The sequence below is a fragment of the Sander vitreus genome, chromosome 2 (assembly GCF_031162955.1).
Source record: "Sander vitreus isolate 19-12246 chromosome 2, sanVit1, whole genome shotgun sequence".
Lineage (NCBI taxonomy): Eukaryota > Metazoa > Chordata > Actinopteri > Perciformes > Percidae > Sander > Sander vitreus.
The window spans coordinates 22649776-22675621 of NC_135856.1; the positions used below are offsets into that span (position 1 = coordinate 22649776).

General features: G+C 41.4%; 2 protein-coding genes across 2 annotated transcripts in view; one reads left to right on the forward strand and one right to left on the reverse strand.

Annotated features, from left to right (window-relative positions):
- LOC144524962 (uncharacterized) overlaps nucleotides 1-25846 on the reverse strand; it is a 56861-nt gene that overhangs the window by 29340 nt on the left and 1675 nt on the right. The window contains exon 2 of the mRNA XM_078261462.1: nucleotides 20533-20633. Coding sequence (XP_078117588.1) covers nucleotides 20533-20571 — 39 coding nt within the window. The 5' untranslated portion in view covers nucleotides 20572-20633. The remainder of the gene's footprint in view (nucleotides 1-20532; nucleotides 20634-25846) is intronic.
- The window catches only part of mxd4 (MAX dimerization protein 4), a 28006-nt gene continuing 9681 nt past the window's right edge, over nucleotides 7522-25846 (forward strand). The window contains exons 1-3 of the mRNA XM_078261484.1: nucleotides 7522-7750; nucleotides 8377-8476; nucleotides 11860-11889. Coding sequence (XP_078117610.1) covers nucleotides 7687-7750; nucleotides 8377-8476; nucleotides 11860-11889 — 194 coding nt within the window. The 5' untranslated portion in view covers nucleotides 7522-7686. The remainder of the gene's footprint in view (nucleotides 7751-8376; nucleotides 8477-11859; nucleotides 11890-25846) is intronic.

Here is a 25846-nt window from a genome sequence, read left to right on the forward strand (position 1 = left end):
AGAAAACAGTCCAAGTGCTTCCACTAGTGCCAAAAAAAAAAAGAGGTTGGACCACAAGACTGAAACGGCATAGGATAGACGAATAGTTTGCCACCTTTCAGCCTCTTGCTGTGTAAACAGACGTCAGCTCAGAACCACACAGAGAAAGCAGGACAGACATGGATGGGTATAATGCACATGCACATGTACAGACACAGAACACACTACTGCCTGATGTAAGGTAAATTACTAACATAGAGCTTCAAAGATGCCAAATCAGCTATATGCAAATATAGAAATATAGAGAAATATGTCAAATGATAGTCTCCAAAATCATGGTCATCAAAAAGAAACAAGAATGGCTCATGATAGCCAATGATATAATGAATACACTTTCACAAATACTGATACTGATACTGATAGTCATGCTGATAGTCATGCAACCAATTTGCATTGGTGACTTAGCTACCTCAAATTTACTTATAGGATTAAAAGATATAGTAACTTCTGTTATCATCTATTGACATTATTTTGTTCTTGAAAACAACCAAAAGTGCGACATAAGAATATCGACATCATGTGCTCATCATCACACATGCTGAGATAAGCATGGCTGTTTTAGATATGACTCAAAGAGATGTGACAGGCAGCACGTTGAAGCTGGACTGTGAAAGCTGACAGGATGAATAAAAGGCATTCTAAAGCCACCAGACAGGTCCTCCCCAAACATTTGTAAATGTTGCTACAAAACATAAACATAAAGATGCAGCACTACGATTGTGAAAGGAAAACGTCTAGACTGGATACACAAATGTGTGTATGTAGGTGGGTGGGAGGACTGCCCTATACATGTGAGATTTTCTGACTAAAAGAAAGAAAGATAATGCTGTTTGAAGCCTAGCAACATCAAAGGTTGCCCAGGGTGACTTACAGAGGTTTTGTTATTTGACGCAAGTGCCAACTATACCATGAGAGCGCCCTGCTTTAAAATCATAATAAGATGTTGCAATAGAGTTCTGCAAATTTGTAGTACAATCGTAGTACAATCTTGGTGCTTGTAGGTGCAGACACATTCGTTCTCTGATACACAAAAATGTTTAAACATACAATTCGACATGATATGAATATTGCTTTGTACAATAACATTTTAACACTGCAAGGCAGATAAGTAACAAACATTGGATCATGCATTTGGATGTTTGGGTTATGTTTGTACTCAACTCCTGTTGTGTACACGCCCCACTTCGCCCTTTAGGAACATTTCCCGACAGTTAACTCTTTGGTATTTCTCTGCTACGTCACCATCTATGACACACAGGATGTTCCTGAAAATGCACTGGGGGAGGGATGGATGATATGACCTGTAATTTGTCTTTGTGTCAACGTTTACTACGCAAACCATGTGGTGTATTGCATCAAGCTAAAGTTCAATGGAAAATTGTGTCTCAGAAGCAGGAGCATCATTTTGTCAAGGGACATTATTAGTCTAGCAACCATGAGATGTTGCTCAAGGCCAATCAGAGCGTGCTACCGCTAATACGACGTGACCTTTGTTCAGTATGGGCCTGAACATTTCTGATCTCAGCCTCGTAATAGGCTTTCACTCTAGCAGCTCAGGGCTTTAGCATCTATTTCAATGCTTACAAGACCTGTATGGCTTGGTTTGTATATAAACATCTTATCCTGGGTCTGTACATGTATAATGCAAAATGTGCCTGTGGACTTTCTGCAGTTACAACAAGGCGTAGTGGCATTAACAGGCCTAATCCTGAATACATGTAGAACCAAGCTGGTAGAAAAAGCGGACTACAGTTACTGACCTTTAGCCTAAAGGATGGAGTGGAGGGTGCTTGCAAATGGGAGGAAGGCAGTCAGTAAACAATTCATGTCAACAAGATAAGCAACTCCCCAACTCTGCAGTCTCTCTTCCCTCGTCTCTCATTAGCTTTCTTGATGCATGGACCCAGCCAATATCAGTGTTTAATAAGATGGGTTAAGTGAATGTCACAATATGTACATTAAAGGCACGACATTTCTTTCTTGAGGTGGTGGTGATGAGATTTTGACATAAAGAGACAATCCTGGTTAAAGAGAAGTCAAAGAATAAACAACTAAATGACAGAGACTTGGCTTGTCTGTCCTGGCTTCACACTATTTATTGTTGTCTTTTAAAATTAAATGACTTTAGAGTCTCCAGACTATTTATTGTTGGAGGTTTCATGAGACCTAAAGCATGGCAGTAAAAGCAATGAGACTGACAGAGGAGTCACGTGTAAAAAGGAACCACCCTTCAGTCACATATTGAAAGAATTTGGGTTATTTCCTGAGAACATCACTTTGATTGGGGGATTATCACTTTGAGACTGCATGCTGTGGCTCAGGAAGCAGAAAACACATGTTGCTGATATTTTGTTCCTCTAGTTGTGCCTTGAAATGGAAATTGAGCAAAGCAGGAGAATGAAACCTTCCATTTTCATTTCATGAAATTGATTCATTTTATGATGGATGACTATTGCAAATGGCTGAACTTCACATTGAAGAATTTACTATGTCGTTATCTTTAATTCTAAAAACAAAATAAAGACTGTTTATTAATAGTCTCAGTTCTCAGTGATTACATGTGGAAGGCTTCTGCAGAGTTGCAGCACAGGCATTTAGCATGGTGTATTATATATTTGACTCCAAACATTTTGCCCAATAATATGCAAGTAAACAAGGGAAAAGGGAAATGAGAGCAGCTAAAAGGACCACAATGAAGAAGACTGCACTTTCAGTACACTTAAAATAATTCTATCTGCAGTCAGTGAAGCTGCAATAAATAGCTAAAGATAACACATTTTCTATGCCCACAATTAAGTAAACAGTTATATATAATAGTGTAATACAGCGCAGGGTAGTTGCTTAAAACTAAAAACTACAGTATATAACTAAACTAAACATTAAAACCCTCAATATTAATATCATTATCAAACGGTTTACTATTATGACCTACATTTCCACAAAAAGAGTCATAATGTTCCAATTTACTGCACAGATTTGGTCTCTCTGAGCAAAAATGTTGTCGTTGAGTCCAGCTGGTTACTGGTAGGATGGAAAACATCGAGATGTTTGGCTAAGATGGATAGATGGAAGAAAACAAAGAAAGAGTGGAGAGTTTAGTCATTTGGCTGACAGGCCAGAGGCCATGAGCAATGCAAGGCCTGAGCCACTATGATCAGAGAGCATGCAGATGCTAAGTCTATAAATAGAAACATGCAGCGGGAGGGACAAAGGCTATTTACTTTCATATGACGCAAAAGGATGGTTGATATGCTGTACTGTAATGGGCACTTTAGAATCATTGCCTTTTTACCATTTTGGCTCAATGACATAAAACACACGAGCATGATGACTATTTTGACCATACTATAATTAACTATCACAAGGTCAGAGTGCTAAACACCAGGCAGGTTTATGAGATGGCAATAGTTTACTCCAATATTTTTGTCAGTTGTAGGAAATATAGAAATGAGAAAAAACAATATGCTTGCTGCAAACACTACATGGATAGCACAAGTCTGAAAATAGATACCAGGCATCTGATATTAAGTTTAGGCAATGAGCGAGCTTTTTTATGGCTGTGAATATGCTCCTGCATTTGCAAAGGAAAGGGTTTTTTTCTGGGTTCACAGACAAACATTTGCACACGTCTACATGTCTACATTGCATTTTAAAACATGTTGTAAATGTGGCACAGGCTGAAATCCAAAACGTTCAAGTACATTAACATAAATCTGACAAAACGTTCTGAATGAACAAAAAGGTCAAAGTTTTTCCTTCGTGTCAGCTTAATCAGCATTCATTAACCACACTTTCTTTTAATAAAGATTCTTGGCTAAAGTTATTGCTGTAACTAAGATGATTGTCAAACCATGTCACTGAATAATTACAGCAAATGCAGCAGCAAATAAAGCCACATCTTTCTAACAAAGTCCAGTTCAATAAGAGAGGAAATAGGACTTCTAAAACTATGCAGGGTGAATAAATGCCAAAACCTCATAAATGATGATATGCACAAGATGATGAATGCTTGCTTACATAAAAAGGGTCAAGGTCAAGTTTCTTGCGGGCATTTGCTCGATTGCATTGACTCAAACAAATGCTCGCACAACAAAACCTCAAGAGACAGGCACCACACATGGCTCAATAAACATAAAATAAGCTGCAGATGTACAAAGTTCAGTGGCAGAGTGAATCGACGTCACTGCATATGTGGGCATATGATAAGAACGGTACAAGTTGAATGACGTCTCTTTAATTACCCCAGAAATAGTCATGAGGTGAAGCCTAAACAATGCATCGATCTTGACCAGAGAAAATGCATTAGCTTAGTTGCACTGTATGTGTGTGACTGGGTTGTACTCTCACTATGACTGTACACCGGCTGCGCTGTTTCAGGAAGGACTGAGGCTAATTTGGTCTCTTGTTTACTGTGTTTTCATATCACCATAAAGAACGTGCACGTAGACAGGACAGCATACTGTATTCTCCAGTGAAAAGCTATCAAACCTCGTAAATAAGTCTTTGTATTCTATGAAGCTTAGGGAGTGACAGAAAAAAGCAACAAATATCTCCCCTATTCTGATCTGTGTATAATGAATTCAAATTGGACAGGAGGAGAGAGCATTAATTATCCCACTGGTAAGCATCCTTGCTTCATAAGTGGGTATAAAAAGGACTAACAAAAGATAGCTAACATAACATAGAAACCGTTCACTTGATCCTGGCTCGCATCATGGCAACAATGAATTTGTGAATTACAAAAAAGAAAAGAAAAGTAATATCACACTAAACAGGTGTTACCACTCCATTCAGATGCCACTGAAATTAAGTCATGCAAAACGAAGGCAGGCCAAACACAGGAAATAAAAGTGCACATAGATTTATATACAATTTCATTTACAGCTGAATGTGGTTTCTGCATGGCTCCAGCTGGGTGAACCAAATATAACCACAATGTCTGTAAATCTTAAATCCTATAAACTATCACCTGCATCCTGAATGTATTGTACAATCATCTAAACATTTACAATTAGTTGCCTTTTTTTAGGTACACCAAGCTAAAGCAAATGGAGTATAATACAACAGGCCTGCAATAACTTCTATCCTCATGACTACTTTATAATACTTTATAATGTAGGTGTTGACTTAAATAAATGGTAATTTTGGAGGCTACCGTATGTAATGCTGATGAATTGTGTTGTTGTTAAGATGTGTTTTAAATATTCTGTCAAACCAAATTATATCAATGAGGGTAGAAAAATATTAGAAACTCCTCTGAGTATAACACATTCATTTTAGCTTGATGTAAATAAACTGGCAACTGAGTGTACAGCATTCAGTCTTTTCACAATATGTTGTATACAAATGGTTAAAGCACATTTTCTGCACCACCAGTATATTTCCATGCGTGTTTGTGAGGCTGCATAGCATGGCAATCATACAAAGCTTTATATATTTTAGGATTGTTCACATGCACAAAAGCTGACAGCAACAGACTTAACCAGCAATTTGTGTCGTCTGAAATCATACAATCTATGACAAACTGTCTGCAGCACAGGCCCGATGAGGCTCCTGCGTGACACTTGTTACCAAAGAAACTACAACAAATTGTGGCTCCTCGAGGGCCTTTTCCTCATCATTCACACTTAAAGTTACTTCCCTCATCATAACACCTTTGTGATTTCTTCAGAATGTACTCCAACAATCTGAGGCCCAAACATCTGGCTGCAAGCAATATACACTGCCTGGTGCCTTCCATGCAGAGCAACCCACTTCTATTCTGCAGAAACTCCTGTTAAGATACTCATAACTCCTCTGTTGCTCTTGCAAAGTGACACTTTGTTCATGCCTGCAATTCATCTGCAAGAATATCACACAGCTGAGAGTTTTGTATGAAAACTTAGAAACATTAGGCTTCATTCTGTTGGGATCTACCCTCTGAGCACTAGTACAGGATATGGAGCCAGAATCTGAATCTGATTACATTAGACTTGAATCGACCAAATCAAACTTTGACTTTGACTGTAACACCAATGACTTCACTTGGACTTGGTCTTACATTCATCCCAAGTGAGTTAATCTAAAAATATAATATTTTGTCATTGTTTTCATTTCCCTAACAATGAAAACTGAATCAGCAGAAGAAAAAGGTCTTTGGCATTGCAAGCAAGCAGACAGACGACAGATAATCACTTCCGGATGTAAAGACTCTGCTGTGGTCAACAAAAAAGGATGACAACCTGCAAAACATTCGGCTCAAAAATTAGACCTGTATTACAATTGTGTTCAGAGCACTATACTACTAACACTATTATTTTCATTATCAATTAAACTAACAATTACTTTCTAGAGTAATCATTTGGTTAACAAAACATCATAAAATAGTAAAAAAGAAAAAGAAGGCCATCACAATTTGTTAACTTAATTCAATTGTTTTGTCGTACCAACAGTATGTATTCAGGAACAAGAAAATGTTTGATATTTTTACAATTAACAATTAATCAATTACTAAAACTGTTTCAGCTCTAACTATGTCACAGGAATAACATTGGTTTATTTGTAAGTGATATAAGAATTTCCAAAAGCATTCATTACTTGTGAAAATTTACTAGATGTGTTTTTCTGAACATGGCCTTCCATTTGGTGAAGGGTGCATAATGATGCCTTGTTTAGGACTCAAAACACAAAGTTTAGGACTTGGATTTAACTTAAAACGTCATAGCCAAAACCTGAGACATATTTGTGACTTGCAGAACAGTGACTTTCCTAGCAGCTCTGGCTGTGGTTAGTATTAAGAGAGAGTTCTCATTAATAGATGCATGCTGCTACCTCTATTCAAACTGATTTTACAAGTGATGTGGCTATTTAGACGTTTCAAGGAAAATGTGTTAACTTTACATTTTTTTGTGTATTTTCCTCAACAACATGCAAATAACACTGCAGCTCTTTTTTTTTTTTATATCCTCATCACTCATAAACCAATTCAGTTTCTGCAGCCTCATACAGGACTTTCATAATGACTTGGACAGGAAATTAGCACAACACACGCGCACACACAAGCGCTGTGAGAAATTCTGCCATGTCACACACTCTTGTGGGAAATTGCGGACGTGTATTAACAGAGCCTTGCTGACGACTGAATGTCCGTTGAATGTAGTTTGCTTCACGGTCAAAATCCAAAAGCATAGTCTACTTTCGATAAGTAATCACATTTGGCAACCAAAACAACAGTCTAAGTTCAACTATGACACACGCCCAGAGTTCATCCCAGCCAATTAGAGGCAGCTTTCTTCGTGTCAAACCAATCAGCTGCGGAGGGTGCGGGCAACTCAGACTGTTGCTAGGGTATGTCGCTGATGACTTTTGCACTCTCAAGCCAATCAAGTCGCACGTCGCCGTTTGGAGCCTGCTCATAGGCTAAGACATAGCCAGAGAGCCCGCCCACAGGCTTTTCTCATTTGACAGATGTGCGATCACTCACATCTCAAGTTCTAGTTAGGTGCTGTTGATACTGTAGTTTGGAGTCACCAAGACTCAGAACTGAGTGTAGCAGCGCACGTACATAGCTCTGAAACAGTTTTTTAAAATTTCCATTCCAATATTTTATGACTTGTACATTTGTGTACATAGATAATTTCATTTTTTTTATAATAACACAACAGCAAGATGGAACTTAATTCTCTTTTAATTCTGCTGGAGGCTGCAGAGTACTTGGAAAGAAGAGACAGAGGTATTTCAAGAGCTAAACTGACAAGTTGACAGGAATTCTAGGCTAGAGATTATTTTGTGAATGGAGCAGTAGGACGGCAGCTAGCTTAATCGTCTATCATAATGTAAAGTTTTAACGTACCCTGCCATAGTGCAGGTATGATGTCACTTTACAGACGATGGGTGCAAACTGGACCTATAACCAAATCCTAGAAAAGAATAGCTCTATTTTATTATTTAAAGTAACGTTGTGTCATGTATTTATGAACTGTGTTTGATTTTTTTTCTAATACAGATAATGTGTTGTATCAGAATGAAGTATGTTTTTATATTAGCTCTTCGGAAATGAGTAAACAACAGTGACATCGAGAATATGAGCCAGTATCATAATGACAGACACACATAAAATGGTCATGTAGCATTGACTGTTTTACAATATAGATCTTGCCGAAGGCTATCCAGCGCTATATTGACATATTGGAAGCGATTGCATTGATGATCGATCACGTTTTGTTCCTCTTGAAAACACTTAGCCTCTATAGCTATTTCATGTTTTACCATTTCCCTGAATGACTCATTGCCAGCTTTTTTATTCTTGCAGACACTACAGTAAATCATAACATTCATTTTGTTTTGTTTCCTCAATAGAGGCAGAACACGGTTATGCGTCTGTTTTACCGTACAGTAGCGACTTTTCCAGTAAGAAAACGAAAGCCTCGACAATTTCCCGAAAAACTCAGAACAATAGGTAAATATAAGTCATGCTTGTTTATTTGTTTGTGTAAAGTGCCAGCTTATAGAAACACAGACACATAGTGGAGTTGTTTTCATGTACACTGCCATCTCTATTCTGCTGCTGCTGCTGCTGCTGCTGCCTGGGCTGGGCTCTCTGTTTTGGTCTCTCCAATAAACACTGCCACGCGTACACTGTCAACTCTGCTGCTCCCACTCCCACTCTCTCTCTCTCTCTCTCTCTCTTTCTCTCTCTGTTTCACACATCTAAAAACACTCCCGATGCTGAGAGAAAACACACCCGACATGCATGTAACCTTTCGTTTCTGTACCCTGTCTCACACGGCTGTCATGCTTCCAACCTGTGCCTTTTTCATGTGGTTATAGTGTGTTTTGTATGTGTGTCTCTGATGTTAAAGGAAAGTCCTTTACCAAGGGGTCCCATGTAAGGACACACACACACACACACACACACACACACACACACACACACACACACACACACACACACACACACACACACAGAGTTCGTGGAGTCATTCATATGACTGGATCTAATATAGACCCTGCTGCAAGGCCATACAATTGCACAGAGTAATACAATTACATAAGTGAATACATTGAACTTTCACTTTCTGTTCTACGTTGCTTTTTAGACCAGTTTGACAGCTGGTTAAAGGTAATTTAAACCTAAGCATGCAGGTTAACATGTAATTTTCATCACTAACATTAAAAGGCCTGTTCAGTGGGAAGGTCGCTAACAGGGCTGTTATTATATATTATTTTCATCATTGGTTAATCTGCCAGTTGTTTTTCTCGATTAAGTAATTCATTATTAATAGTGTTGCTTCTAAAATGTCAGAGAATAGTGAAAAAAATGCCCAATATAATCCCAGGTGGCATCTTCAAATCCCTTGTTGTATCCAACAACAACCCAAAGATATTCTGCTTGCTATCATATATGAGTTAATTGATAAAGTAGTTAACGATACATTTTCTTACAATAATCGATTCTAAGCGATTAATCCTTTCAGCTCTAGTTGCTAACGACATGGTTGACACACCTTCACTATGCCAGTCGGACACGCCCTCATCAGGAATCCTTTTTCTTTAGATTCATGACCCTAATTTATGGACTTTTACATCCTAGGCTATACATAAAATTTATTTCAAGAGTTATTTGGCCAGGTGTGCAACAGTAGACCAGAAACACTTGCATGGTGTGTCCAGTTTCATTCCCAAGAACACTAGCACATGAAGATCTGATAAATAAAAAAAAACTTTCCTGTTGGCTAATATTAGTTTAGGGAAGCACAGCGAGCCTGATTTCCTCAGTAGTGAGTCTGAGAGTTATCATTGCACGTACAGCACGTTAACTTGCGTATCATTATTGTAATTACACTCCTGTACAAGGCGTAGTTTTTGTAAATTTGAAAGTGATATTTTGTATACATTTTTTACAAATGAGAATGCAGTCTCCTCCATATTCCTTTGATACGGTCTCTGACAGAATAACACAGTTGTGTATCGGTGTGTGAGGCTGTGTATGGGGATGTGGCAGGTAGGTGTGGTGGCTAAAACAGACACACACTGTGACAAACACCAGCCACCAGGCTTCGTGCAGCAGACCTGCTCTTTCTTCATTGTTCTTGTGACTGCACTCTGGGCAAATTCCACAATTCTCTTTACACTCTCCAACAGGTTTTTTTTAAGCATCAACAGGATGCAGGGGGCAGTGAAGTAAAAACATTTTTTGTGTTTGAACTTAAACCGTATTTTCAGTTAAACAGAAGCTGGCTGTTGGTTCGAAAAGCACAATACTTTGCTTTGTAGAACCTTGAACTGGTGTTGTAGCGTTCGATATCATGACCAAATCTGCAAGTTAAAACAGATTACAGGTTTTGAAATGATGCTAAAAAAAAACCAGTTGGGAGTATTTCTGCACACAGAAAGAAGAAACCCTGGTGGAGTTTCCTTTTTTTACTCACAGACTGTTGTTAAATTAAAACAACAAAAAAAGAGGAAGACTTGGAATTTTATCAATGAGAGTTTTTCTGCTTCACCTCTTTGTCATACCTGATATGAAATTAAAAATATAAATAGCGCAGGTGAGCTCTGAGGATGAGTAACTTTGGCAGTTTTACATCCCATAAAAAGGGTGATATAAGGCTGATATGTAGGCCTTTGATCATCAGCGCCAAGTTTATGACATCAGACAGTCTTTTGCATGCCATGCCATTCTTTTACATAACATGTAAAGGTGTGTGTTAACTGGCTGTTATTACAGGTCTGTGTGCATTCCCTTCCTCTGCAAGTTGCCGTATGATTTCCTGGTCATGCCCTGTGCTAGACTGGGACGTTTCCCCAATTTGTGCATATTTGAATAGGACAACTTCCTCTATGATGGAATAAAGCTCTTTGTCTGCCTTTTAGGCCAAGTTATTAGCCAAAGTGCAACATCCTGTGCTCCTTATGGGAGGATTTTGTGCATCAGCACATTATCGCAGTTGTATGGTCAACTGTAACCCTTTTTGGTGCAGTGAGCAGCGTCGCCGTACAGACGCCTCGGCCTTCTCGGCACTGCTGTGGGAACCACTGCTTTACGAGCACAAGGGCTCCTTAAACAGCGAAAAATCTGAAAAGGCTTGTTGTCAGTCTGGCCTTTTGTTTGCTGTTTTTGTTTTTATTGCCGTGGTATCCATGACGGCCTCATGAACAGAGGGCCTGTTTCAGATGGACCGCAGTGCCCTCGCTGTTCAGAGGCTCTCCTCAGATTAGCCCACACGCTGAGGAATTCTGCAGAGTCTAGGCCTCCAGACGTCCGAGTGTGTTTTTATCCCATGTCCACGCTGCTTTTCAACCAGCGTGCAGCAACTACAGCAGTGTGTGTGCATGCTGTTTGTATGCGTGTGAGAGCAGGCAGGGAGGGGTCACTCTCTCTCTCAGGGTGATTTTTGCCCTCTGCTGCACACTCTCTGACAGATGTCAAACAGACATGGAAAATATTTTGAAAAATAGACACTATTTTTGCACACTTGTCCTAGATGTCTATTTCCAGAACGTGTGATCAAGCCTTTACATTGCTTGCTTAAGGCCTGTTTGGAGTATTACAATATTCTGTAGTAACATTTTAAAGCAACTCAAGCATTCAGAAACCCAAAAGTCACCTGGAGGCAGGAAGGCAGAAGCAGAGAAGAAGCAACACCCTTCTTTGATGTCTTGACACAGTTTTCCTCTAAATGTTTCTCAGATCTGCTGTTACTCTGCATTCTCTTCCAAACTTCCGGCTTTCATCTGTCTTGCATTTAGATCAAAACGTTTACTAATGTGATTTGAAGTGTGTGTAGTATTTAAGCACCCGCTGCCCTGACACCCCTCCCTTGTCTTTTGTCCTTTCAGATCGTCGCACAACGAGCTGGAGAAACACAGGTAAGGTCACACCTGAGGCTTCTTGGCCTCTCGCATCTCTCACGTTTGTATGATTTGCGTACGTGTCTTTGCCAAGCGCCCTTGAGTTCCTAACATACTATGTTGGCTGCTGGCTGCAGGTAGATGTCAAGATATTTGCCTCTCAGTCAAAAGCACCTGATCGTATCAGAGGTCATCTTCAAAGAGATTGAATCAATTCATTCCTCATGTCTAAAAATGGATAATAAGCTGATTTCAAAGAGCAGCTTCATGTTGATCAGATCAGTCTCCATTTCATGGATGAAACTCGTTACCTTGTATGGAAAGGGAATCCTGTCAGTAATGTGATAATCCTGCCCAGGCTGACGCTCTGAACGGAGGCGGGGTCATTGCTCCAAACTGAGAAGCCCAGAGATGACAACACACACACACACACACACACACACACACACACACACACACACACACACACACACACACACACACACACACACACACACTGATCCCACTCTACTATCCCCAGCATGCATCTCGCTCCGTCACACCGCTTTCTTTCCCTCCCTTCGGGGTACAGCTCTCAGCTCGTGGTGAATTGATATCCCCACTCATTAAAGGCACAGACGTCTGTTTTTGGTCTGATTTGACTTCACCAAGAGGGAAAGTGACTTCGCAGATCCAAAGGAGTTTGTTGTCAGGAAGCAACACTCCGCTTTGGTACAACAAAGCTGCTTTAGAAAGGAATGGTTGGTGGAAAAAGCAAAAATGCTTTTTTTTTTTTTTTTTTTGCATCAAGGTCATCCCAAACTGATTGTTAAAAACTGCCTGCCAGAGAGTATTTAGGAAACAGCTGATTGAGTGACTATAAGCATGTGAGCAGAGGCTGAGATGGGTGTGTTTAGACTGCATGTGCGTGACACACTGTCAACCCACGTTGAGGGATTGGGGTTTGCCAGTCACATGTCTGGGAGTGAGTAATAGATGTGTGTAGTGCGGAGAGAAACAAGTGCAGACATATTCCTCCCTGACCTGTGAGACAGAGGAGGCCCTGGCTGATCACACTAAAGGTGTTGAGACACAACAGTTACCTCATGTCCGACGACAGGTGTGGTTGGTTACCAACAAAGTGACGTCCAGTCAAACTGACAAATGTGCCAGTAAAGTGTTCCGTAATCAATTTACTCACTTCCCTTGTCGTCACTATGGCCACTAGTTTCTCACTTATTCACTGATGTTTTGGCCCTGATGTAAGGGCTTAAATAAACAAAATATGTTTAAATACTTTACAAGCAACGTGATATCATGACTTTGCGTAAACATACACGCCACTTTCTTAAGCCAAGTGGTGTGTTATCTGTACGCATTTTGAGCGCCGTATACAGCGGACGGGTTGGGTTTAGGAAAAGAAGAAAGCTACGGTTGGATTTAGGAAACGTGACACGCGGGTTGGGTTTAGAAAAAGAAGAACCGGCCAAAACGGCGTTGATAAACATGCTAAAAAGTGAGTATGCGTCTCGATGACAAGCCAAAATGGCATACAAATTGCCGTGTCATACATACGCCACTTAATGAGATCAGTCTGTTACAAGACACGCTGCACTGTCCTTGGTGACAAATGAGGCATCAGGCATATTTCAATGTACTTTCCTGCTGTTATATTTCTTTGCGCCCATGACTCTTTGTACAGAAGAATGTCCACCTACGTATTTGTAATGACAGGCACCGCAGTGACGAGGTATCATTGTGATCTTTTGCAATGTAATGCGTCGTTACTCAAACACACAGTATTAAATGTTGAAGCTGTAACTTTAGGCTTTAGCATGGCCCTCTACAGAGCATGTGTAGTGCATTATACCTGCTGTATTGCTGAAATTATTAATCGGTCAGTCAACTGAAACAATTTTGACGCCCGTGTTCAGTCATTTGTCAAGCAAACACGTCAAAACCAATGCCGGTTTCAACTGCTCAAGTGTGAGTATGTTTGTAGAATCTCTCAGTATTGTATCACGTGTATTGACTATGTTTTAGTTTTGGGCATATCGACCCAACGAAACAAGCACTTTCAAGACATCGCATATGTTCAATGGGCCTTTTTCAGCACTTTCTTACATGTCAGAAACCAAATAAATAATTGTCTGAAAAGATATTCAAGAGAGTAATTGAAGCCATACTTGTATCAGTTCCAACCCTACTGGTATGCTAGTCAAAGGAATGAATCCAACATTATTAGTCGGTTGGTCTCTGTGACGGTTGATCTTATAAGAAAACCAAAAGTCTTCAGCTGTCCTGTTCAACCAGTTTAATGAGTGTGCGACCAGTTTGAGCTACCGACCTGTTTAATCTTCAGCAGTCCCAGTATCGATTCCAGCAGCTCGACCTCCCTCACGCCCTCAGACGCCACTCCAGGGAGGTGCTGCTGTTTGAGCCCTGACTCACTGTCTTTGTTTGGTTATGTGTCGGTGTGTTTGGTTCACGCTGGTGCAGCACAGAGCCACCCTTGTACTGTATGTTCACGTGGTAGACAAAGTGACCGATAAATGTCGGGTTTAGTCACCGGAGGCCTCAACTGTGATGTAAATAGCACAAATAATGTGCTCAAACACTGAGGTTATTTGAGGTTCGATACCCAGCCCTACTTTCAAGCCATCTGCCAATTTTAGGCCAGTGTCTATTGTGATAGCTTTCAAATGTGTTTCTGCCTATATTTTTCCATTTCCTCTGGACATCAGGCTCACTCACTGCTGCTGTTCAGCGATCTTATGCATACTAGGTGTCTCTCACGAACCTGAATGCTGCCTTGGCAGCCAGTCAAGAGGCACCCTGCATATATTTGTGTCCTGCTATCAGAGTGAGACGTCTGGGTGGGTGCCAGCAGCGTCCCACAGGTTCGTCTGTCTTGACACAACCTGCTTATCTGCTGCAGCCTGAGTGCAGCTGTGACAGCTCTGTATGGACCGTCTCGATGGTGACTTTGCTGCTCTCTCTCTCGTCATTGCATTGGCACAGGCTGGAGCTGCAGAGCATCAGCTTGACATTTCCGTGAAACCAAATGCTACCGTGTGTGGTTGGTCTCCGCTGGCATTGCTTCCTTCCCATTTCTGACTTTAACCGCTCTTGATCACGCCTATGACGACTTGTCAGTGCCACAAGTTTCCTTTTCTAGAAACACCAAGAAATTGCAAAACTACAGAGGTTTTGTTTTCCCACACATCACCTGTTTACAGGAAATCCAGGCGTGTAGGGCCGGTATGTTTGGTATGTTCGTTCTGCCTTAATTGAAAAAAGGATTTACATCTCTATTTTTACCTTTTCCAGACACCGCCCATGGCTGTCAGATGCTCTCGGTTTCATTTCTGAGATCACTCAGAAATGATGCTCAAAAGTTTGCAGATTGATTTCAACAAACAGTATTTTCTTACTATATATATATATATATATATATATATATATATATATATATATATATCATACTGTGGATAATGTATAGCAACTATGGGCCACCTATTGAACTTAACTCTAAATTTTCATGTACTTCATGATCACAGGAGCAGCCACTCAGTTTGTCACGGTCTAATCCTCTCTCTAATTAAATTTACTCTCCCGGTGTCTTCTACTCCCAGCTGTGATGAATGACTTATATGGCTTTGAGGAACTCTTCCCCTCGAGTGAAGCTCCTGTGTGTGTGTGTGTGTGTGTGTGTGTGTGTGTGTGTGTGTGTGTGTGTGTGTGTGTGTGTGTGTGTGTGTGCCAGTGCTGTTTGAGTTATGGCGGTGTGTCGGTGGGAGGGAGAGCCATCCCACAACCCTGCTACTTCACCTCTTTGCCTTCTACTCTTTTGTCTCCTTCTTTCTCCAGAGACCACATCTGTTTTATCTGTTATCGTTTTTCTCCTTAGTCCGGCTCTCCTTTTTCACCCCTAAAAGTGTCTGAGTCAGCAGAAACCTGAGGCAGCAAGGAGGAGAAAGGCAGAGCTACCTCCTCACCGAGGGTCTTTATCACTCTTTACTGGTACTCTTGCCAAAACTGGGTTTATGTGGAAGACGCCAGGCTTTGATAGGCCTGTTAATCTTCATTTTAATGTGGATTGTAAACTACACAGCCATTGTGAATGCAACTGAAGTTAAGGCCATATTATGTCCACATCCTGCTTTTTTAGTTTTAGTGTGGCATTCACATGCTCACATGATTGCATGTGGCATTTGTACTTAACTTCCCTAACCCTTGTGTTGTCTTCCATTCGACCATGTACCTGTTGTCCTGTCGTTTTCTGGCGTTTTCGTCTCTTTCATCGACAGTTTTGTCTCTTTTTTCAATGTTTTTGTCTCTTTTTTTATGTTTAACGCTTCTTTTCACTACCATTTATAAACACCACTAACACCAACTTATTACCAGTTTTACACTCATTTTTGGAATTCATGGTCAGTACACCTCATTTATAGGAAATTATACCTACTTCTTGAGTTAAAAAAGCAGAAATTATGAATTATTTAGACTCATGTTAAAAGAAGGATAATTACAGAAGGGTAAATGTCAATGTTCAGTCTGGTTTTGAAACATTTTTTTTTTCAAATGCTAATTTGTTTTTATAAAACATCCAAAAGTCAATGAAAGTAGAGATCCTATCTTTTGTTGTACTTGTGAAGCACGATGTATGGAATCATCCAAATTTGGTAGTTAAAAAGAAAACCATATTTCTGATATAGACATTTTGAAAAACACAAGGGTTAAATGTCACACTGTCGGTTATATTTCTCATGTGTGTGTGTAGTGACCAAGAGTCATTAGGTTTGCATGGGCAGCTAATGACCCAAGGTAATGAATGATGTACTGTAGATGGGCTAATCATTAAGGCATGTGTAGACCATGTAGTAATTTGTATCAACACCTATAACATGAAATCAGTGACTGATATTAAAGTGTGCTTGAGGTTTGCCATGCGGATACAATCCTCTATATCAAGGTTTATGTAATTTGATATTTTGATATAAATATATGTAGGACTGCAACTAATAATGATTGTCATTATTGATCAGTCTGCCGATTATTTTCTTGATTAATTGTTTTGCCTGTAAAGTGTGAGAAAAAACGTGAAAAATGTCCATCAAAATATCCCAGAGCAACGATTAATTGATTATCTAAATAGTTGCCAATTCATATTTTATTACTTATCGTTTCAGGTTTAAATGTATGGATTTTGTGATATATAGTTTTGTAGATAAAATAACCAGATGGGAATGTCTGTGTCTGGCTACTGGATAAAATAACAATTTGATACCACAGTCCTGAAAATCCAATTAATTCACAATACAACATAATTGCCATAAAGAAACCCTGCTATGGAGAAATACAACCAGATATTTTAAAGGGATATCTTCGTTAATATGGCAAAATCTTAGAGGGCTTAGCCTACACATTTCTATTCTCTCCCGGTGTATTTTGTCATATTACCCAGCCTTACGCCAGCCTTTGGGTTTGTCCAAATTGTTATTCATTTACTGAAGTCAGTGCACATAGCTGTAGGACAGTCTGGGTTGGAACTGTTGAAAGGCTGGATGTGGACAAAGAATAAGAAATAGGCTACAGCTGGAGGTCAGCAGCAGAGGTCCCAAGTGGAATTTCTTTGGCTTACTCAGGTCAAACTCGGCAGCAATCGCAGATTGGCTGCACATATACTATCTGTGGACGATTAGTGTGTTAGGATGATCTGTGCAGGCTTTTTGTACACTGACACAGAGATATTTGAGTATGTGTCAGCGACTGCCGCAGACCTACATTTAGGTGAGAACGTCCCTGTTCCCTCTCAGGTGTCGTTGCTGCAGGGTACATCACGTTTCTGTGTCAGTAAACTTGGTTCACTCCCGCAAAGCAGCTGATGCTCATGAAAACAACAGTGTAGCTCGCACTTTAACAAGTGTGTGCATAGCTTTGGGGGTTTCAAGGACAAGAAGAAAGAAAAACAATTCAAGAAGGAAGTGAAAAGGAGGAGAGAAGGGAGGAAAGTGAGTTGACTGAACCATTCATGGTTTTGTCCCAGGCCCTTGTCAGCCTGAGGAAGAGGACGAGGCGAAGACATTCTTGAGCGTTGCCGAAGGGAGGAATGGGAGGCAGCGTAGGATGTGGCTGCTTTGTGTGTGTGTGTCGAGCAGGCAGCCTGAAATTTAGGTCAGCAGAGTGTGCACACATACGCTGGAATGTGGAGTTAAGTAACCGAGGCGGTTAACGGGGGAGTCTGTCGGTGGATGGGGGTCACAAAACACAGCAGGCCGAATATTACTAGAATGCTCTGCAGCCGCATCTGCGTTGGGTGCTGCTCGGTTTGTTTTGGCAAGCAGGGAGTCACAAGCGAATATTTGTTTGATAATGCATTGATAGAGTGGATTAGAGCTGCAGGCAGTCTGTCATTCATCTGCTTTAGACTCTCCTCTATTCTCTCTAGTTTAGTTGTTTTTATGTTCTACAACAGCAGTTTGTAACCTTCTTGGCTTGTGGCCCCCAAAATGACTCCTTGTCAACTGTCCTGTCAACAACTCCTTAGATTTATCTTGTGGCCTTTTAGGTGGGCCCAAATCCTCAAACAAGACCCCACCCAACTGATCTACAACCTTCGTTCCAGAAGTAAACAGCCAAACCTTTACAGAAAACATGGAAGTTGGAATCGTCTCTCATGCCACTAGATTCCTGTGTGTTGATCATTGATGAGGATTCATTAGAAAACCAGAGCTCTCCCCGTGTCAGGGGAATGTGTTTATTGAGCTCGCTGAACTTGTCTCTGCTAGTCAGTCCGACATTTGCAGATGTACTTTTCAATGCACGCAGCGGAAGGCAATTAATGTCCAGGTCTGTCATTTGACATTGTGTTGAAATGATTCGGAGATGCACAGGATACTCGTTCTTTACTCCAACCCCTCGCTCTGTTTGCTCACATGCTCTCCTCTTTAAATTCTATTTGACATCTGTTTCTCTGTTAACACCAGTGTAAGCTGGCTGTGCTGAGGAAGGGATTTTGTAATGATCCATGCTCGTTTCAGTACACGCAAAAAATGAATCTAATTACTAGGCATTCCCTAGCACACCCAGTGGAAATTCCAGTTTGTTTTGTGGAAATACTACGAGTGAACAACAAACTGCCTAATTCTGTAGTTTCCTGTTGTTTAATCACCAGTAAAGCACGCAGAGCTCTTTCTTTAGTGTAATTCCACGAGTTGTGAAGTAGCCAGGCCCCTCCCTCTGTTCCTCTGTTGTTGCTGGTGCATTTAAGTTTCTGTTTGCTGCTTGCGTGTGAGAGCAGAGTCATGTGAGAGCGAGCTCCATGTTCCTGCCATCAGGAGAATGTGTTTATGGAGGACTTGTATCCGTCTGTCTCGCCTGGCAGTTGTCACTGCACACAGAGGGTGGGTGTGGCGCCTCGATGACAGAAAACAAATAAAGCTCAACCCAGACGACTGACATTTCATATCAGGGTGATGAAAGCCTATCATTTCTCCCTGGGTGTCTCTTGTCTTCCTGACGTGGGCAGCGTGGCCTACCACTCTGCCGGTTTCACATGAGCTGCTTAATTTTTCTGCCCACTTGTTTTCCAGAGACAGCACATCAGATCTCATTTAAATGTAAACATGCTAAGGGCAGGGCCTGGAGGGTGACAGGGAGGCTGATGAAGGGCAGCTGAAAGGCCCAGTGTGTGTGTGTGTGTGTGTGTGTGTGTGTGTGTGTGTGTGTGTGTGTGTGTGTGTGTGTGTGTGTGTGTGTGTGTGTGTGTGTGTGTGTGTGTGTGTGTGTGTGTGTGTGTGTGTGTGTGTGTGTGTGTGTGTGTGTGTGTGTGTGTGTGTGTGTTGGTCGGCTGGGATTAATGTTAGGGTCCCTCACCACCTCAAGAATCCCTCCATCTGGCCTCGTACTCCCTAGGAACCTGCCAGCCAGATGTGGAGCCACTCTACTGGCAACCCCAAATTCCATCACCTAAACAGGGTGATCCACACTCACGCAACGCAGCCCTTACTTTCACTTTACATAGCAGAGCCACACTGTAAAAGGGGGCTGATGCATAACTTTTTTGCTTTAGGAAAGTTTTGGTGTACTTTTTTGTATCCTACTCAAAAGTTAAGAAGAACACTGATAAAGCAAGGTTTTAAATAAATGTTCTACAAAATAAGCTATTTAACATGTGAAAGTGTAGTCTCGCATTGCCAGACCCTCCTCCAAATCACGCTGAAGGAGGGTCTGGCTACTCCACATAATATTCGGGGATGGGAGGAAAACATGCTCTGGTTTAATGGCATTTCTTTAAACCAATCAGAATCGTCATGGGCGGTGCTAAACTCCGCTAGCTGTCTAAATTTACCATGCAGAGATCTGAGGTGCAGTCAACAATAGTCCTCATAAATCCACCGAATTTAAAATTCCAACACAAAGAAAGCGGAAGGAAACGGAAAATACATGCACCCGGCGGAATTTCCTGCAGCACCGGAGCAATCGCGAAGGATATAGACTAATGAAAGGGTACCACCAGTGTTATTAAATGATTGTCAGTACTGGATGAACAAACAATATGGCGTTTTTTTTTAAGGGATATGAAGAAACCAAAAGTATAATTCTAGTTTATTACAACTTGAGTCTCATTTTTGTAGTTTTGGCCATCATTTATATCAGTAATAGTAAGATTCTACTCACCAAGTTAATTGCTGATATGGAGAAACACGGTAACATCATTAAAAAGAAGCATTATGGGGTCAACAGGAAATCAAGCAGCCAGATGTTCATACAGACTAGACCTGCAGGATCAATAGAGAAACAAAGGCAAATTATTAACTAACTTACTTTATTTAAGTGAGCACATCCAAAATGTCGGTAATAATCCCTGATTGCAGAGGAAAACTGTGTACACTATAGGGGTGGTATGGTTCACAAAACCCACGGTTCGGTTCGCATCACGGTTTTAGGGTCACGGTTTTCGGTTCTGTACGGTTCTTGTTATTTTTTCTTTTAATCTTTAACACTCCGGAAATATACTTCAGCATATGATATATAGCTTAATTATCCACAATGTAGGGTACAGTATTAAATAATGATATAGTTATATAATGTAATCATGCACAAACTGAATTTGACTTGACTTTAAGCACATTATTGGGACCATCTCTGAGGAAAGCTAGGTGAGATGTTGATACAGCAAGAGGGAAGACATTGATGATTTCAACATGCTTTTCATTTATTTGGCAAAAAAGGAGAATGTGTATTGCCATCTACAGGAACTTATGTGCCTTTTTAGCACATGAAGATTGAAATATTACAGAATATCAATTGAAATAACTTTTAAAGTTTATCAAACTGCCAACTTCAGTGTAGCTCATACAAAAATGTGTGCGCGCGCGTCAGTCGCGGGGAGAACTGAGCAGCCCCGCCTGCTGCAGAGACCCGACAGGATCTAAACTGCAGCCGCTTCAGTGAATTTAGAGTGAAAAAACGTAGTACATTGATGTTAAAATGTATACAGGTTGGCAGGACGGTCTGAAATGTTTTGCAAGGTCTTTAGCTGTACGTTTTGTTGGGAACTTGTCCACACCTCTTCTTTCTCGCGAAAGGGAAACACACTGTCTGAGGTCACATACGGGCACCTGACGGGCACGAGGCTACATTGCGCATGCGTCGAACCGTACGGCACACACACGCTCCAAACCGAGACAAGCGGGCCGAGCGGTGCAGATGTTTTTTCATGAACCGTACCACCCCTAGTACACTATGGCAAATACAGTAGGTCAGACTTCATTTAAGTGATCTTGCCATGTTTCCAGATTGCAGCAAGTAACAACTGATAAAAAAAGGTGGTCGAAACTATAAAATTTAGATCCTCTTTATTTTGAAAATGTCAAATGACCAACCCTCCAAATTAATACATAGCATATACATGATTTGCTATTGTGCCTGCCTAAAGATGAGCAGAGAAGGCAGTGAATCCTTCATGCTGGTGTCTTGTGGGCTCAAGTCAAAACAACACCAGAGGCCAGGTATCGCATTTTCTTTTCTTTAAACCCAAAAGGGAACAAACCGAGTCAGCTCTGGCAGTGAGAGGAAACATTGCAGCGGTGTTTCTGATGACTTTTGACCTCAGTTTAGCGCCTTTGGCTCCTTGCCAGACACGCCACTCAGTCCTGTGCGTATGGGTTGAGGAATGCGCTGGGCTGCAGCAGGCTCATTAAACAGTGCAGTGAGTGAGGGGTGAAGGCCTGTTGTTTGCACTGGCGTGCCTTCTCAGGCCCTGCAGCTCTTTGTGTACTGATCAAGCTCCAGTTCCAGAGCCCGGGCGGTCCTTGGACACTGCTGTCACCAGGGCAGTGTGTGTGTGAACCATTATGTGTATGTGTGGACAATGTGAAAACTGGCCGTGGTTTGGTGCAGCATACATAAATGTACTTTGTTATGCATCCATCAGACATACACAGGCTGCTGCAGATACACTGCTCGCCTTTGAGTTGAGCAGCAAAACAAGATATTTGACTGTTGTTCTCCTTCCAAGGCCCACATTGTGAGCAGATCTGTGATAAAGGCCTGGTCTGTACTCTGTAACCTTGGAGCGTAAGTCAGCAGTATAGCTTGTTCCAGTTTCAGCAGCGTGCAGCTTTCTGAGCAAAAGGTTCCTTTTTTTCTCCCCTGTCTTTGCTTTGTTTTGGCACTGAGCCCTTGGTGGAGAAGGAGGAGGAGGAGGGGGGAGGAAAGGCCAGAGATCAGACACAAATCGTCCCGTGGTACTCTGCACGTGAGAACGGTCAGGTGGTCATTTCCCTGCAGACGTGCCTTCAGAGCAGATCAAATTGCAGGTTTACTATATGCTGCAGAGAAGTTGCAGACTGTTTTGTTTTTGTAGTTTTAGCAATTTTCGTTTTTAGCAAAGCCACAAAAACGTTTTAGAGCCTTAAAGGCTGCTGTTACGCCATCATAATGCACAGTATCAAATGTTTTTTGTTGTTGAGAAGTTTGCTTGAAAAACAATAGCACTAACACAGTACACACACACACACACACACACACACACACACACACACACACACACACACACACACACACACACACTCACACTCACAAAGTATTGTGTGATATGTCCCCCGAACATTGAAACCCTGACTTTTGCATGTTTGAACTTGTCGACACAAACAAGTAGGACACCACACCAATACTCACACATTACATGTTGCATGACTGGAATATCAAAGACTGTCGTATTTTCAACCCAGACAAATTGGAAAATTTGATGTGATTCAGAACCACGTGGAGCCAGGCGGAGCAAACTGTCTGCTCTCCTTCGTGGACCCAACGTTCAGGTTCATCTGGTGCCACACTTTGCATGGCTGTTTGAGGCAATCTTATAAACATAGCGTGAGTAGGAATAACAAATGTGAGTGTGTGAGTGAGTGAGTGAGTGAGGGAGGGAGGGTCCTAACCCCGCTCTAAAATCGGCTGTGCGCTCTTGAAGCGTGTCTCGCGGCAGGGGAACATGTGCTGCTGGGGGGGGGCTGTCAGGGACACACTGCCAGGTTAAACCAGGTCTTGTCTTATTGATATGCATCAGAAAGGTGAAGCTTTTTCCCCCGTAGGCAGTCACAATTAGACAGATAGAATGAAGAAGTGTAGCATTTAATGCATGGCTCAAGACAAAGAGAGGATCAGCCCAGACTTGTTGAAACTGACAGACGTTGAAGTGGATCGTTATCAGGAATTACATAAGAGTTAGGGGGACATCAATTCAAAACAGCTACAGTTTGGATTAATGGAGAGAAGTGGTATTTCTTACATTTTGGTTGAGTTTTCACATTTGAAATTGGTTTCATGTGACATACAAAAACAACTTAACACAACTACAATCATTTAACAATAAATAACAGTTACACTATTAACAAGTAAAAACTAAATAAATGTTGAGTTGGTATACTAACTAAACCAGCTTCAAACTTTAGCAGTTATTTTGCAGAAAAAATGACCATGTTTGCCTTCTCTGGCAAGATACGACACCTCTCCTGACTTATGGCATGTCCTGCACAGGAGAAAACTCTCTCAGATGGTGTCCAAGAGGCCTGTATAATAAGATTCATAAACAAGACATACTGATTCCAAAGTCGCTTATGTGTTGTAAGCTGTCTGCACTGACAGCTCTCAAGATATCAGAGCACTTAAGAAGAAGTGTAGCTACTACCTTTCCATCTTTTTTGTGGGTTTAGAGGTAAAATGCAATAAAAAATTAAGGTGGGGTGCTAACGTTATACGTTTAGCTAGCTGTAAGTAGGCAGGTAGCCGTTGTGTGTTTCTACACAACGTTTTAGCGCTATACATTCAATATTTTGCTAATAAATGTAGCTTCCAGTAGGTCATTTAATTACACTTATTTTTTTACTATAAGCCTTCTCTAACGCCTGTTCTGCAACTCCTAAAGGCAACAAGCAAGTTCAGTGGTTTCAGTCACAGTAAAGAGGTCGCAAACAGTTGTCGTGCAGTCGGGTCAGGGGGCGCTGCAGCTCCTTTAGCTCCTGAGCCATAGCTAACAAGCTAGCCTAGTAACCAGAACAATCAAATACAGAAACGCAAATTACTAGAAAGGAGCAGCGCAATGCCCAGGTAGTGACACTAATATATAACGTGTATACATCAAATGTAGTGGTTTTCACCTGTAATTCAGCCCGCTCCACCTCCCACTGTGCTCTCTCTACTTTGAAACGGGCCCATTCGTGCTGCAGGAAGTGCAAGATCCCCGGGATACTGTACTCACAAATATATCGACTGCGTTCAGTTTCCTCGGCTCGGGGTGGTTAATATGCTTTTACGTCCGTTTTGGTGAGTCCAGAGGGAAAATATGGCATTCAAAAGTAGCCTACATTTACGGTAGATAGCTGACGGTAGACTACAGAGAAAGGGTGATATTTTTACGTCCGTTTCAGAGCGACAGAGGGAAAATATTTCAGTCGACACATTAAGTGGAACCGAAATGAGGAACCAAAATTTGCGTTCTAATCTGGTCTGAGTACTACCAGTTGCGTAGGAACCGGTTCCATAGTGGAACTGGGTTTCGGTACCCAATCCTAATCCAGACATGTACAGTACATACATTCTCATTTCCAATTATTATTTTTTTTTTAAAGGAATAGTTTGATATTGTAGATGAGAAAATTGATACCACTCTCTAATGTCAGCCCAGACCAATCCTCACACATTTGGGTGGTGAAAGTGCATCTGTGCACATTTTGTATCCTCTGCATGCCAATGCCAGGTAAAATATGTGGTGAGCATACAGGTGTGGCCTGTGATGAATAAGTCAGTAAAAACGGCTTTTTCTTGGGGGAGCAGAGTATTCGGGGAACGCCTTGTTTTTGTTTTTCATTACAAGAGAGGGAGAGAGGGGGGAGTGGGGTGCAAGATGGTGGCGCATTGGCTCAAGTTACCCTTCATGATGTGTGTGGAGCGCTGCCTAGTGCAGCTGAGCAAACTGCACTCAAAGAGCCCTTTTTTCAACCCAAGAGAAAGTCACCCACTAGCTCGGACCCCACTCCCTTCCAAAAAAAAACACCCCACCCTATTCCCCCCCCCCGCTGCAGACCCCTAGCTCCTTCCTGCCCACTTCCCCTGGCCGCAGTCCAAGTGCTTCATGTGGCTCGACTGGGGCAGGTTGGAGGTGGGCCCCCGCCCCTGTCTTCAGAAGACACTTGTTTTCCACTGGGATGAGGGTGTGTTGGTGTTGGCAGGGTGGAGCAGAGGGGTGGAGGGGTGAGGCGGATGGGGGAAATTGTCCCCTGGGAGAGGAGGAAATAAAAGAACGAGAGCACTTTCACATGCCCTTTTTTGGGGTGAACGCCTGTATGCACCTGTAGAGAGGTAGAGATGGTTTGAAGGATTTGCTATATGTTTTTGTTTTTTTGATATTTAAATCCAGTGCTTTTTTTAAAGCTACAATCAAATCCCTAAAAATTAAATATGCAACTATCATTTAGGATTTTGGATTATA